A 13,956-nucleotide genomic window follows, 5' to 3' on the forward strand; every position below is an offset into this window, starting at 1 on the left:
GTCTGCTCTGCCAATAATGCAAGCGTAGAAGAAGAAATGTGCTGTTTACCTGTGCAAAGAAAGAAACAACGAAAGAAAAATGTCTGAGGACTTCAGTGTTGAGGAAGAGCATGAGTTCTTTGCCGAGCTGAATGCGCTGGTTTGGTCTGCCGGCTTCCGTAGCGTCGTGAGCGCGCGCATGTGCGCGCTTTCAGGAAATCCTATACACTACTGTTTATGCTCTAAAAACATTCTAAATCACTTCGTTTCGAGTAAATTCTGGATGCTACCCACTCAGGGCACTTGGAATACATTGGACGAGCAGTATGGAGGAATATTGACAGGTTTTTCGTGGACTTTTATGGACCCTTCTGTCTCGGACTCCATAGACCTCCATTATTTGAATGTCAGCAGACAGCAAGAAGCCTCCCAGATCTCCAGATGCATTTGAGATATCAAAAAAGTACTCCAGAGTGTTGTTCAGCATGGGGGTGAGTAGAAAATGAAGGCTAATCATGTTTTGGGTGTACTATTCCTTTAATAAGACAGAACACCAAAAAGTGAAGCAAACTGATATATTTGGAAAGTTTAAAAAAAAAAATATGCAGCTTGCATCTGTCTGTCTGAATAAATACTCTGACATCATCCCTTGCTAAATCTGCATGTCTTTAGAGTTATCTCTCTGAAAACTTTAATCCAAAGACATTTTTTTCTTTTTAATTCTGAAAGTGCCTTGCCATTTTTTTAAATAAATCTATCCAATTGGATGGAGAGAGTCTGAAGATGTAATTTCTAAAAACCTTGTGACAGATTCTCAATTAGATTAGTTCTGCACATTGACCGAGTTATTCTAACATGAATGTGCTTTGATATAAACCCTCCATCATACCTCTCTGTGTTCAGTTGTTTTCCTGCTGAAAGGCAAACCTCCACCCAAATCAGATCTTTCCTCTAACGATCAACCTGTGTTTAGATTCATTCATCTGCAGTGGAGCTAGAACTAACGATTATCCAGCAAATCGATTAATCTGTTGATTTTTTTTTAGTTAATCGATTATCACATAGCAAAAGGTTCCTTAAAATCGACTTTTTTAGCAAGCTAAACAGAAACAAAAATTTTCTTTATCTTAAATGCGAAATGTTTATATATCTTTAATACAATTTTGACATAATTACTCCTCTAAATGCATTGCTCTGACAGCTAAAGGCATGTTTTACAGTCTCTATACTCCTGTTAATGATTAATCGATTACTAAATTGGCTGACGATTATTTCAATTTCAATCTATTATAACGATTAATGCCAAATCCAATTGTTTCAGTTCTAATCTGCAGAGTTAGTTGTTTGCAAAAAAAAAAAAAAAAAAGTAATATCCAGGCAGAATAAAACTTTTTTGTTTTATCTGACCTGAGAACTACCTTCAACCTGTTTGCTGCGTTTTCACACGACATTAAACATTAAGGGGAGTTATTTCTGCTTCAGAAGAAGCAGATTTTAAGACATAACTCTGTTGTCCAACCCACAGATTATCTCGCCTAAACTGAGGATATTTGCTAAGGGATGCTTCAGTCAGTGAGTTAAGTTGGTAAGTTTACAGTTTTGCTACATTTCCTTTTTCAGAGGACCGACTCAACTCTGCTCTGAGGCATTTAAAGCTTAGGATACTTTATTTTTTCTTCATCCCTGGAGTATTTGGTGTGTTTTTCAGCCCTTGTAGTGATGTTTGTCCACAGGGAAACTAACTGTAAAAGCTGCCACTCCTTTCAGGACCATATTTAAGAGAACTATTTAAAAAAACAGTAATATATTCAACTTCACATCATGCACTACTTTATATTTATCTCCCCCATAAAATCCCAACAAGCATAACAGATGGGTTACATTTAAAATCTTCTGCAATTATTTTTTACACCAATTTTTAAAAGTTATTTTCAACTTGTTTTTATCATTTTGGTATATTGATTCAAGCTAAATAAATTCTAAAGAGAAACAGGTGACCCAATACTCTACACATGGATCCTTGAAGCTTTATCCAAATATACCTGCTTTTATTCTTTATTCTAAGCTCTTAATTATCTCCCAAGGAGTAGATGCAGCTGTAAGTGTTGGGGTCTATCTGCAGATCATGCAGGGGAGAAACAGCACAATAGGATTTTTAATGTACCCAATGATGACCACTTCCCTACAGATCAGCAGAGAGTGAGCTCATCTCTATAATTATCCTTCTATTTCTATTCATCATTTACTTTTACTACTGCACCCTGCCCTATTGCTCCTTACATTAGCCATAAAAACAAACTGAAAATTAGATCACTGGGATCCATTAAATCAGATGCGACATTACACAATACAGAAACAAGGAATGCAGACAGCAGTTGCTTTAGTGCTGGCATGTATGTGTATGTTTGTGCATGTTACATTATGTCTATTACCGATCCATATCCAAGATCATATCTGTATGATAGTCTGTGTCATAAGCACATGGATTCCCATCCACAGGTGGCAGTAATGTCCAAATACTCAAAATTAAAAACATGGATCAGCAATAGCAATAAAAGAACTGACAGGTGAGGAAACTAGAAATGTTTTTTCTTATTCTATGTTTTGCTGGGTTTCCATGGAATCACATTAAGGCAGGAACACACTGTCAAAATGTAAGAAATTCATTTTAAATATTACCACACAAAGCTATAAAACAACTAAGACAAAATTGGTAACTGACAAAATGGTAGGCCTCTTTCAAAAAAAAGAAAGTCACCACACAAATTTGTTTTTGCTTTGCAACCATTGCTGTAGTAAAGAATAATTAACAGGACAGGAGGTCCAAACATACACTTAATCAGGTCTCTGAATATTATTTCAGATTTATTTGTTTTTTAAAGCAGAGGTTTAACAAGTCATGGCCATAAACCCAAGGGAGCATCACTTAAAGGTATAGTGGAGGATTTTCTTTTTTCGGGGTGAATCATCAAAATAAGTGGTCCTCCTAATTGTCAATCATTCTGATGATATGTTTACGTAAGGCCGTCCTACGTGCTTGTCCCGTTAGCTGTCTTTTTCAGCGCATGCGCACTTTCAGGCGTGTATTTCTGCTGAGCTATGATTTCTGACAGTCATTGAAGCTCACCTTTCTCACAGCGGTTCTTTGAAAATAGCCAAGGGTCAAAAGAGGAAAAAGTGTCCACCAAGTGTAAGATAAAAAGAGAAAGGCCTCAGAAGAGGGAAACAAGACCAGAGTGTTTTTGGGAAATTCTTTCAGGCGATGGCGTACACTGAAAGCATGAGTCGGGCTTCCCACTGATGCTTCGGTTGCAAAGTTTCTACTCGACATGCAAACTTTGGCATCCTATTGGATAAATCCATTTCCCATCACAAAAGTTATCTACGGTACCTCTATATTGTAACTTTCCAGGGAAGATAAGTATTAATATATAGGCATTTCCTCACAGGAGCAGGTACAGGGTAGTGCATGTGCATTTTTTTTTAAGTGTAGAGGGTCTTGTCAAAAATTTGCTTAAAATCCTCCACTATACCCTTAACCTGAAACCGTTACCTCATTGAAAACCCTGAGAAGTATGTAAATGAAACAAAGCTACAACTAATAATTGATTTAATTGAAGCTAAACTTGGTCCAACCAAAGGTAAATATGCAATTTCCACAGCATAAATAAATCATACTTCATTCAAAAATTTCCTTGACTTAGGGAATGTTTACTAATACTTAAAGGAGAGATAAATAATGCTTCCCAGGCAGCACATACATATTTGTTATTGGCTGCTCTAGCTTAAAAAGCCATACAAATTAATCAAGGCCTACGTAAAAACGACTTACACTCACATTAACCAGATTTTTATGGAATTATTCAGGCAAAGCAAGACCTGAATAATTTCAACTCTCTTAGATAAAGAAAACAGAGTCATGTACTGCTTTGCTCCTTCAAGTCCTTGCAGTAATTGATGGAAGCATAAATTCTCAAAGTGCAGCCCTTCTCCACACCTGGGTAATGCAACAGGACAATCATCCAAAGTAAACTAAAAAGTTCTCATCTGAATGGCGAAAACACAAATGAAAACAAATGTCATGCAATGGTCTAGTCAAAGTCTAGACTTAAATGTTAATTTCCTGTAATATATAAAATTCTTACTCTTGAAAGCTAAACAAACCTGAAGAAGAGAAATATTTCTCTGCTCTGCATAATTTAACATGCGTGTTCATGTGTGTGCGTATACCCAAAGATCCGGTCCTGTGCAGGCTCAGTAAGGCTCTTTCCCTCTCCAGCCCTCCGCCTGGCTCTCTGCGCAAGGCCGTGCGGCCCAGATGACCGGCATATTGACGCAGGAAGGAAGGAGCACTATGAGAGGCGGGAGGGTGCACTGAGCACACCACTGGCACTGAGATGCACGACATACACGGGCAGGCATGGGAAGAAAACCAAAAAAGGAAGGAGAATGGAGAGAAGAAGAAAAAGGAGGACATTTTCAAAAAAGCAGGACAGGTAGAGGACCAGAATACACATGGACAGTTAGAATAAAAAATGTTTGCCAGGAACTGAAAACAGAAAATGGGAGAAAAGAGAGCGAGGAAAATCAGATGATACAAACTAACAATGATACTAAATACAGAGTCAGACAAAAGACACAGAACTCCCAGCAACGGGACAAAATGGAGCAGTGATAGGTAAAAGGCAGCGGACATATACAGTCACTCTGTTAGGAGATGAAGCAGCAGTGGCACATACCAATTTGAATTTGAAATGAAAAAGTATGAGGCATGCAATGTGGAACACGTGTTGAGTCACCAGAGGAGCGGTCAGATGACATGCAGACAGAAAAGCAACAAAAACAGAAGAAAGCGTGCAAGAAAGGCAGAGCATGACAGCTGCAAAAGCTGCTGAATGACTATTCGCCCTCAGAAAGCAGAACCCCTAAACCTACACTCTTGAGGTTCAGCTTGCAATAATAGCATCATCCGAAGGTATGTTTATCAACTTAACACTTATATTTTTAGAGAATGTGAAAACCCAAAGGAAATTGCTCCCATCTTCTGCATAAAATTGAAAAAATCTAATTTTGTTCTTTAATAAATTCTCTCCCACCCTCCATGGTGATCATCCCAAAATGTTTACCATCCATTTAACGAAGAAGTAGAGATGAAAATGTGTGGGAGTTTGAGCACATGTGGGTAGGGAAGTGTCACAGCGCAGCAAAAGGCCATAAGAAGATGGGGATGTAGAAGTAGTTGTTAAAATTTAATGCCGCTTCTTTTCTCATCCCGTACATTACTTACTCCAGCCTCTCTACACCCACTGGCTGTGCTCTCTGGAAATGCAACGACACAACTAAAGAGAGGCGTGTAAAAATGTTAAGATGGATGTAAGAACATAGGAATGGCAGTGACCAAAAAATAATCGGTATATTATTGAAAATCAGTATATTGGTTCATGTGTAGAAATAAAAAATCAGAGAAGCATAATGCAGCTACCGCTTAGCTGAACAAAGCCTCAGTGTGAAGTCTCCCATTTCTACAGAGCAAGAACTGTAATCCTTAAAAACGTCCAGCAGATGGCATTCAGACTTTCCAGCATGCACTGCTTTCCTTCACATTAGCAGACAAACTGTTTTTTTTTTAATGTTTGACAAGACCTTTTTGTGAGAGGAACAATGAAGTGAGTTGTGATGAAGATGAGGGTGGTGAAGAATAGAGAAGTTGCAGCGGATTAACATTGTTTTATAAGGTTATTTGCAGGTGTGCGCCTCCAACTTTATGACTAGTAAATTCATCCTACAGGTTTGCATCCACACCCTGACACTGTATGCACATTCAACTAAGCAAATACTTTATTTCTGTGAGAAATTAGTTAAAAAATAAAGTACAATATCTAGAATATCTTCTTCTCTATTTATTGTGTTTAAAGATTTTGAAAAATAAAGTAACTTGTGATCTAATGGCAAAAATTTTGTACTTAGTTTTCTGTAAGGCACTATCCATAAGAACCCTGGTAAAGATACAATATTTAGTTAAAAGAAAGTTGAAAACTTGATATGCTAATTCTACAAAAGTTAACTTATCTTAGACTTTGCTGCAGTTCTTCAGTAGTAATCTTTGGAGACATTTTTAACTCCTTTTACAACCTCCTGACTGCATGCAGTGAAAAGAAAAACTCATCCAAAACTCAACCAACCTTGCATACCAGCATTTCATAGGTTTTATTATTTGACAAACTCCTCTTTATATTAGCAAGATGAGAGCTAGCCATTTTATCTAGGCCTTTTCAGACCATTGTATATTTATACATTTTGCATTACCTGAATCTGTCTTTAAATCTGCCCCCACTGAATACTTTTGAAAAATATTCAGTGTTGAATATTGCTTAAGTCTAAGGATTCCTGCACATCTTTAACAGGGATGCAGTAAATGTGGAGGATGCTGTAACTGAAACCAGGCAAAATAAAACACAAATACAGTCTTAAAGCAAGACACCAAGATCATTTTTGGTTTTGTTTCATATTACACAAACATTTTTTTCTGCAAGAAACAGCAGCATGCAAACGTCTAAACATAAATTTCAACATAAAACATTTCAGTCTTTTAAGGAATTGGGCTTTTTTCATATAATAATTTCCATGTTTAACTGTATGAATTAAACAACACTTTTTTTTTTCTTTTAGGTAGCATAATGCTAGAGAATTGCTCCAGATTATTGGGCTGTAATACTGCTCCAAAGGCAGGGACTTCTAGAAATTCTATCTGCTTAGTTCTTCCACTACATCACAGATTGCAATAAATAGATTTAAATGCTATAAATATTCAAATGATATATATCTATAGATCTTTTTAAAATATTTCATTTTGAAAGGTCTATCTCCCTTTATTTTATTCAAAAATAGTTTGGAAAAGTATTGAACTTTTTCTAATTCCCTAAAACAGAGATAGACAACAACAACAAAAATTGTTTATTATTACCGGCATCTTAATAAATCAATATTCCTCTTTACTTTTATCTCTTTACTTCTCAGTTGAAGATGTTTTTTTTCATTAAGACCATCAATTTCTCAGAACCTTTTTATTCTGCCCAAGAAGCTATTTATAAACTTGCTATCTCTACTCCTTGCTTTAAAGACACATAGTCATGGTAAATAGCATTTTTAGATTTATACACCAGTAGTTCACCCTTGAGGGGCATTATTCTTATTGTTTGCTTTTATGCTTTGTTTTTGCTCAGTTTGTTGGCAAATAAAGCCATTTTTATGCATATTTACAATGCAGCTGCATATTGCCAGTATCTAGCTTTCTGGATGTTAGCTCCATGTCTGCATATCGTGTCCGGTGTTGGAATTTTACTCAGAATATAGCTTATAGCCTTACTTCATCATGATCAAAAGGTTTTTGGTGGGTTTTTTTTTTTTTTTTGTAGACATATGACTGTAACCTTTTAAGGTCTGATTTTAAGCAGCAATTTAAATGTATAGAAGAAGCTTGAAGTAAGACACTTATATTTTAGAGCAGTCCCAAGCAAATAATATATTATTTTTATTTTAGTTGGTTTGGTTTTAATTATTTTCATTGCTCGATAACATCCATGCAAGTTGCACAAACTGGCCATAACTCCTTTTGGCTGCAAACAAGCTGATTTCCCAAATAGAAATATTAGTCTAATGAGAGTTAAGATCGCTCTACATGTGCAAACTTTGGAATAATACTTCTCGTGTCTTGTCTGTGTATATTCGGTTTCAATAAAAAAAGAATTTCATGTCATTGCACTACCTAATACAGACATATAGATACAATGTTTATAATGTAGTATTTAAATGTCTAATAGGACTTTCATTGTTGCCAGTCGGGGGAGTGATGTAAGAAAGTGTGTGTCTTAGAGGACATGTCTCACCGTTGTCCCTGGCTGTGGATGGCTCATCCAGAGCCATCTGCTCTGCCAGTTCAGACAGGGAGTCATCAACAGGCCGAGCGCTTCGTAGAGACATGGACAGCCTCCGCTTGATAATCTTCATCCTGTCCATCTTCTCAGCTCCACCACCAGGGCCCAATGGCCTAAAAAGGAGGGAAAGAAATTACATAAACATCATGATTATCTAAAAAAAAAACATAAGCATGAACATTGCTCTGATTACAGCCATCAGCAGTCAGAATCTTGCCACCTTGCTATTTTTTTTTTACTGTACAGTGAAACTGCTGCACTGGAGCCCCACTACGCATTTTCTAAAGTTCTTTGGTCTCCCGATGATTGTGTTTGCTCACGCAGCGTGAGTTCTCATTGTTATGTACCCAAGTGCAAACACTGCAGAATGAAAGACAAAGAATGAGAGACGGACAGACCCAGAGAGGGAGAAAGAACGAGAACAGCACAACAAACAAAAATGTAAAAATAAAAAAAAATAAAAAATAACATGTAGATTGCTGACTGTGCATTTCATCTGAGATTTCAGACAACAGCATCCTTCTGAGATGAATGTTGATCGACACACACAGGCATGCTATATTCCTTCAACTGTATGAACTGTAGCACGAGCTACTGTCTACGGTGTTTAAAACTAAAGTTATGAAGCTAATTATACTTCATAGGTGTCTGGCTCTGAGCAAGGATCCAATCAACAACTCAGTTATAAAGGGAACTTTGTCTTATTTATAATACTTAATGATGGAAATATTGCATAGCTGCATTAGGGAAGCATCCGGTTGTTAAAATAAAGGCCGGCGGGCACACCAGCTCTGAGCTAAGCAGTTTTCACACTCACTCTTCTTTACAAATCATCTCAAACTCACATTGATCAATTGTATAATTTTTAAGTCTTATCATAGACGCCTGGACTTTGACTGGACCATTCTACTAGATGTGCTTTGCTCTAAACAGCTTCTTCCTTTATTGAGCACTTAGCCTAGTGTAAGCCAAGTCTTTTTCCAGGTTAAAACACTGAAGCTATGGCTGATTAGGAAACAAATCTCTGCCCACATCACAAAGTCTTTAAACGACAAGTTCTCCTCGGGAAATGCCTGCCATTTTTCTCAACCATTTCTGACCAACTTTTCTGTTAAAGCCAAAGAAAGGCATCCCCATAGCATGATGCAGACCCCACTATGTCTCATGATGGGGATAGTGTCTTAGGGGTCTTGGGCAGTTGTAGTTCTTCCACCACAGGGAAAATGACCTGTTTTTTTGCAGAGCAACCATCCCCCATTTTTACTTTGTTCCTTAGCCATGCAAAGATGTAATTTGATTTTTAGTAGCTTTTTTTTCTTGCTTCTCTTCCACACAGACCAGGTTCAGGAGCACCAATAATACTAATCAAGTTGGTGGTTTTTAACCTTACAAAACTCTTTCGGATTAATGCCCTCCTTATCTATCCTCTCACTTTGAATAGTCATCTGCATCTTGGCAGCCTTGTAGTTGTGGAACATAGTTTCCATGTTTGAATAGAAAAGGATAAATGAGATGTTAAAGAAAAAAAAACTTGAGATATTTCTTTAAAATCTATTTTTTCATGATGCTGGTTTTTAATCAATGTTTTAAAACAGGCCGTTTGGTTTCTGTTGGTATTTCAATGGAAACTCTGAAAAAAATACATCAACATATGTATTTGTCATGTGAAACCTTAAAGAATTATGAATAGTATTCAACCATTCCAGTCTACTTTCCATTTACTGTTTCCCATATCCAATAAAAAAGCAGAGGTTCTGGGGCTGATAAGCACACACATCGAAACACACACAATTCAATGCCCACTGCCCTTCACTCCAAATCCATCCTCGGAGGCTTTAACAAAAACCATTCATCCTTTCAAGCTCTCAGTCTGTCAGGCCTATTAGAGACGCACAGTGCTTCAAGCGAACTTAAACATCCTCACTGAGGACAACTGGCTTTTCTCCGCCAGAAGATGTGCACACGGAGAGTCGCCATTTGTCTATGCCAGTTCAAATGAACATGGTTTGGCATTTCTCTCCAAGACACCAAATTTAAGCATAGAACAAAAGCAGAACTACCCTCCTTTATTTCACATCATCTGTTACTTGAATTATCATGGTGCTAATCTCCCTCCCCCCACTATTTTGCATATTTTCCCAGACTCCATTAAGAAAGAAGCGTCATGCAAACTTGAAGCTATCATCCAGAAATTATCAGGAATAATGAGGCATGTTATGAGAGACAGCTGGTACCCGTGCTTTTTCTATTACCTGGATAATACATAGAAATATTATCATCAAAACACAGTTTCTCCCATTCCTGCATACACACAAACACACACAATAACAACTGATTTCAGTCTTCATCTTATCTGCACCGATGTAGCATGTAGAGTAATACGAAACCCATCCAAATGTGGGTGACAACATGGAGTACTACAGATTGGAATACTAATTGATCTGTGGGCGAATAAGAGTATAACTGCACAAAGGTTGACATCACTTGTTTATTTATTGCTTCTGAGGGGGAGGCTTTTTTGGAAAGGAGGCTTTCTAGATGTTTCAATGTTCAAAATGTTATATTAGACCTCAGACACAATCATTTTTCACTTTTTTTTTTAAATCAACTTTACTTGGACCTATGAACCACTCAGGCAGAATAGAGGTCTATATAACACAGAAGTTTTTTTTTTAAACAAAGAAAGCAAAACACATTTTTAAAACTAAAATAAGAATAGCTTGTACAACAAAGGAAAAAAAAACATCTCAGGAAAAGAAAGCGATGTGCAGTTATTAAGGACAGCTCACAGACTTCTAAACCTAGTGCTGTATTTACAGATAAACATCTGAGCAAACAACATATTTCAAAATCCCACAAGGCAAGGCAAGGCATGCTTATTTGTAAAGGACATTTCAGTAACAAGACAATTCAAAGTACTGCACATGAACCGAACACAGAAAACGGTACATTTCGCAAAAGCACATTCCAGTGGCATGCTGGAGGCAGATAAAGAATATTTGGAGACCTAACCTGAACTGATGTTTCATTTAACTTTTTAAATTGAAAATTCAAAAGAAAGCTCTAGTCAAACAAGGTATGGTTTTTTAAATTTTAAAAACTTAAAAAAGTTTTAAAAACTGTCCATCTCTCTCTCCTTTAGGTCTTATCTACTCTTTCCTTATTTCCTCTCTTTCCATCTCTGTATCCATTGTAAACGACTTTACTCCCCAAATAATTTTCAATAAAGTTTCATCTACATGCATCAAGGACACAAAAATAAAAAAGAAAAGAAAGTAAGGTTTTTTCCAGACAAGTGATGCTTTTCTTGCCTGAAGTACGGTAAACCTGGCAAAAATATATATGTTGGATAAGATTTTGTATAAATTATGAGCATTCTAAAGTACGCTGAAGCACGCTGGCACACGTCGACATACGTATGTCAAGAAATTTTTAGCATGCTCAAAATTTCTGGACGTATGTCAGCGTATTCTCATACGTGGGGAATAAGTAACAGGTAAGTTATTTGACCGTTGACATACATTAAGTGGAAGTGGAAGTCATAAAATGTGGTGTCAAGCTTATCCAAAATCTATGAGTAACTTGTGCATAACTTATCAAGGCATATCAATGTATCTGACATGTGTTTATGCATAGGTTAGGCTGTCTTTGGACATAAGTTCTGGACTTGTCATGAATATGCTATTATACGCCTAAACCTGAAAAAATACATAGAAAGCTAAGCATATGCCAGCATTTTAGGAGATTCTGGGACATTGGGCATACGCTGGCTAAAGCAAGGTGTGACAGAGTCCTTAGTTACAGTTTGATGTGGATCCATTTCAACAGGTTTCTGCAATGTCACAGCATTCATTTCAATCAAGAGCTGCAATAATTTTTCATTATACTAGTGTAGAAGAACAGGAGTCAGAAAACTGCATAGATTATTTTTCCAGCACATCCTAAAGATGAGACGTGAACTCTATGGCGACCTGATTATGTCTGAAAATAATCCTCCAATAAAGATTGCCCAATTTACCCATCATCTTCTTAGACTCGGCCTGTGCCATCAGGGAGGTTGAAATTTACTGATAGATTGGTTGTCCAGCTTATTTGGGTATATATTGAATATGCATAAATATATACTTTTAGTATATAAAGCTGATGAACCTAGACCTGACCAACTGCAGCATTTCCAGATCATAGAACTGCCCTAACTGACTTGTACTGAAAGCATTACACAACAAGCCCATTACTTAATGCACTTCTCTTTCTACCCTGATGTGACCCTCAATTTGGAACAGGGTACACCTGGATTCATCACAACCTAAGACCCCTTTCTATTGCTCTATATGTTTATCTTTATGCTCCCTACGAAATTTAAGCCTATTTTGTTATTTTTATATGCCTTACTGATCTTTATGAGGAGGCTGAAGGAATGAGATCATCCCAGCATTCGTTTACAATAAAGAACTGTATGACAATAAACTTTCATACAGTAAGTCAACTATTTACTCGGTGGCAAGTATATTTAGGGGGGGACTGTTTACACAGCTTCTGAAGGCAAAGTAGTCGGATTGAATTTTAAAATAAGAAACTTTCTAAGTTGGATTTATGATTTTAGTTGACATGGCTGTGTTTTAAACAGGGAATATGGTGAATCTAATTTCTTGGAACAGTGTTCGTTGAAAGGGGAGGAAAGAAAGGCACTTATTTCATAAAACAGCTAACTGCAATGAATTTATGTGCAATTAATGTCTGCAATGCTCACTGAGACATTTTAAGAAAGAAAAATCCTCAAAAATTAGAATGCTAAAATTAAATGTTTCCCCTTTTGTCGCTCAGTTATTTGAATTTGGCATCACTTTTGTCAAAATGAGAGGCAAACAGGGCTACAAGAATGTATTATGTTGTCGTTTTATCCTTTACTTATGGTTTTTATGTGAAATTTTAGCAATAAAGAAAAGTTCGACGTGTCCAAAGGGTGTTTGGTTGGACTGGAGCAAAATTAGATTGAGAAAACGAGGAGTTTGGCAGCGGTAAATCAGTCCGACCGTTGAGACATGAGGTTTCACTTTATCAACATGTGCAAAGCACCCTCACCGAGCATCGCTCAACCCACGGACCACAAGGACATCACAGATGAAGGATGCCTTCACTCTTAAACACATTCAATGCACTTTTCAGATTAGTTTAAAAAGCAGTTCACAAGTGCCAAACTGTGATCATTGTGATAAAACTAAACACAAGAGATCAAAGGTTAGTGGGTTAGGAGTAAATCCCCTCTGTACCGAACCATTCATCTGTGTCTAACAGCCTGTGAGCATGTGTTTCCAAACACGTGTGGGGTGGCTGCAAGGTTGTTATGATTTAGTAAGTTAGGTGATCTGACACACCCCTGAGGAGGACATAGCAGAAGTGAAGTCAAATTAATTCAAGACACACACACACACCATTTGGGTTGCTAAGTTACAGGCCAAGGCCGATTTCCACTGATTTTAGTAAAAAAAAGAAAAGAGAAAGATGAGAATCTAACCTCACTTCATTCTCTCACATAGATACATTCAAATATGTATTCCTGTGTGCTTTACAAATTTCATTTTGATCATTTCTTAAGCTTTCTTTGCACATGTTTAAAACCTAATATTTAATTTCACTCGTGCCTCTAAAAAGAAAAACAGCCAACTGTCCTGGGGCATGTGGGTGTCCCACAACAAGAGACACACAGACATCATCTGTATAGTCAGATTGGATCCCTGCATTTCCACTGATTTAAGGTAGCATTTGTTTTCAGCTTTCCTACCTTAAAATCGTCCCGCTTCCTATCTTCTCTACTCGCCACAAACCTGCATTTTTATGTAATTCACTGACACACAAATCACACGCATGCTTGCACATACATGCAATGTGGCAGAGTGGAGCAGGCACCCACTGTGATGCTCCAAACCCTGCTTTTTGAGCAGCAGCCTCGGGATGCATGAGTAATGCTCCAATCTGCCCAACTACAAAATCCCACACACAAGCGCACACAGCCAGATAATCCAAACAATGGTCCATTCTTTTC

General features: G+C 37.3%; 1 protein-coding gene across 5 annotated transcripts in view; it reads right to left on the minus strand.

Annotated features, from left to right (window-relative positions):
• The window catches only part of LOC119784310 (cyclin-dependent kinase 17-like), a 61,565-nt gene that overhangs the window by 35,193 nt on the left and 12,416 nt on the right, over nucleotides 1–13,956 (minus strand). For 3 of the 5 annotated variants that reach the window (XM_038286292.1, XM_038286290.1, XM_038286291.1), the window contains exons 2-3: nucleotides 7,866–8,026; nucleotides 4,210–4,371 (exon numbers count right to left, since the gene is read on the minus strand). In XM_038286292.1, coding sequence (XP_038142220.1) covers nucleotides 4,210–4,371; nucleotides 7,866–7,995 — 292 coding nt within the window. In that variant the 5' untranslated portion in view covers nucleotides 7,996–8,026. The remainder of the gene's footprint in view (nucleotides 1–4,209; nucleotides 4,372–7,865; nucleotides 8,027–13,956) is intronic. The other 2 variants (XM_038286294.1, XM_038286295.1) reach the window with 1 other exon arrangement.

Source organism: Cyprinodon tularosa, unplaced genomic scaffold, assembly GCF_016077235.1.
Source record: "Cyprinodon tularosa strain WSP-4 unplaced genomic scaffold, ASM1607723v1 ctg223, whole genome shotgun sequence".
NCBI lineage: Eukaryota > Metazoa > Chordata > Actinopteri > Cyprinodontiformes > Cyprinodontidae > Cyprinodon > Cyprinodon tularosa.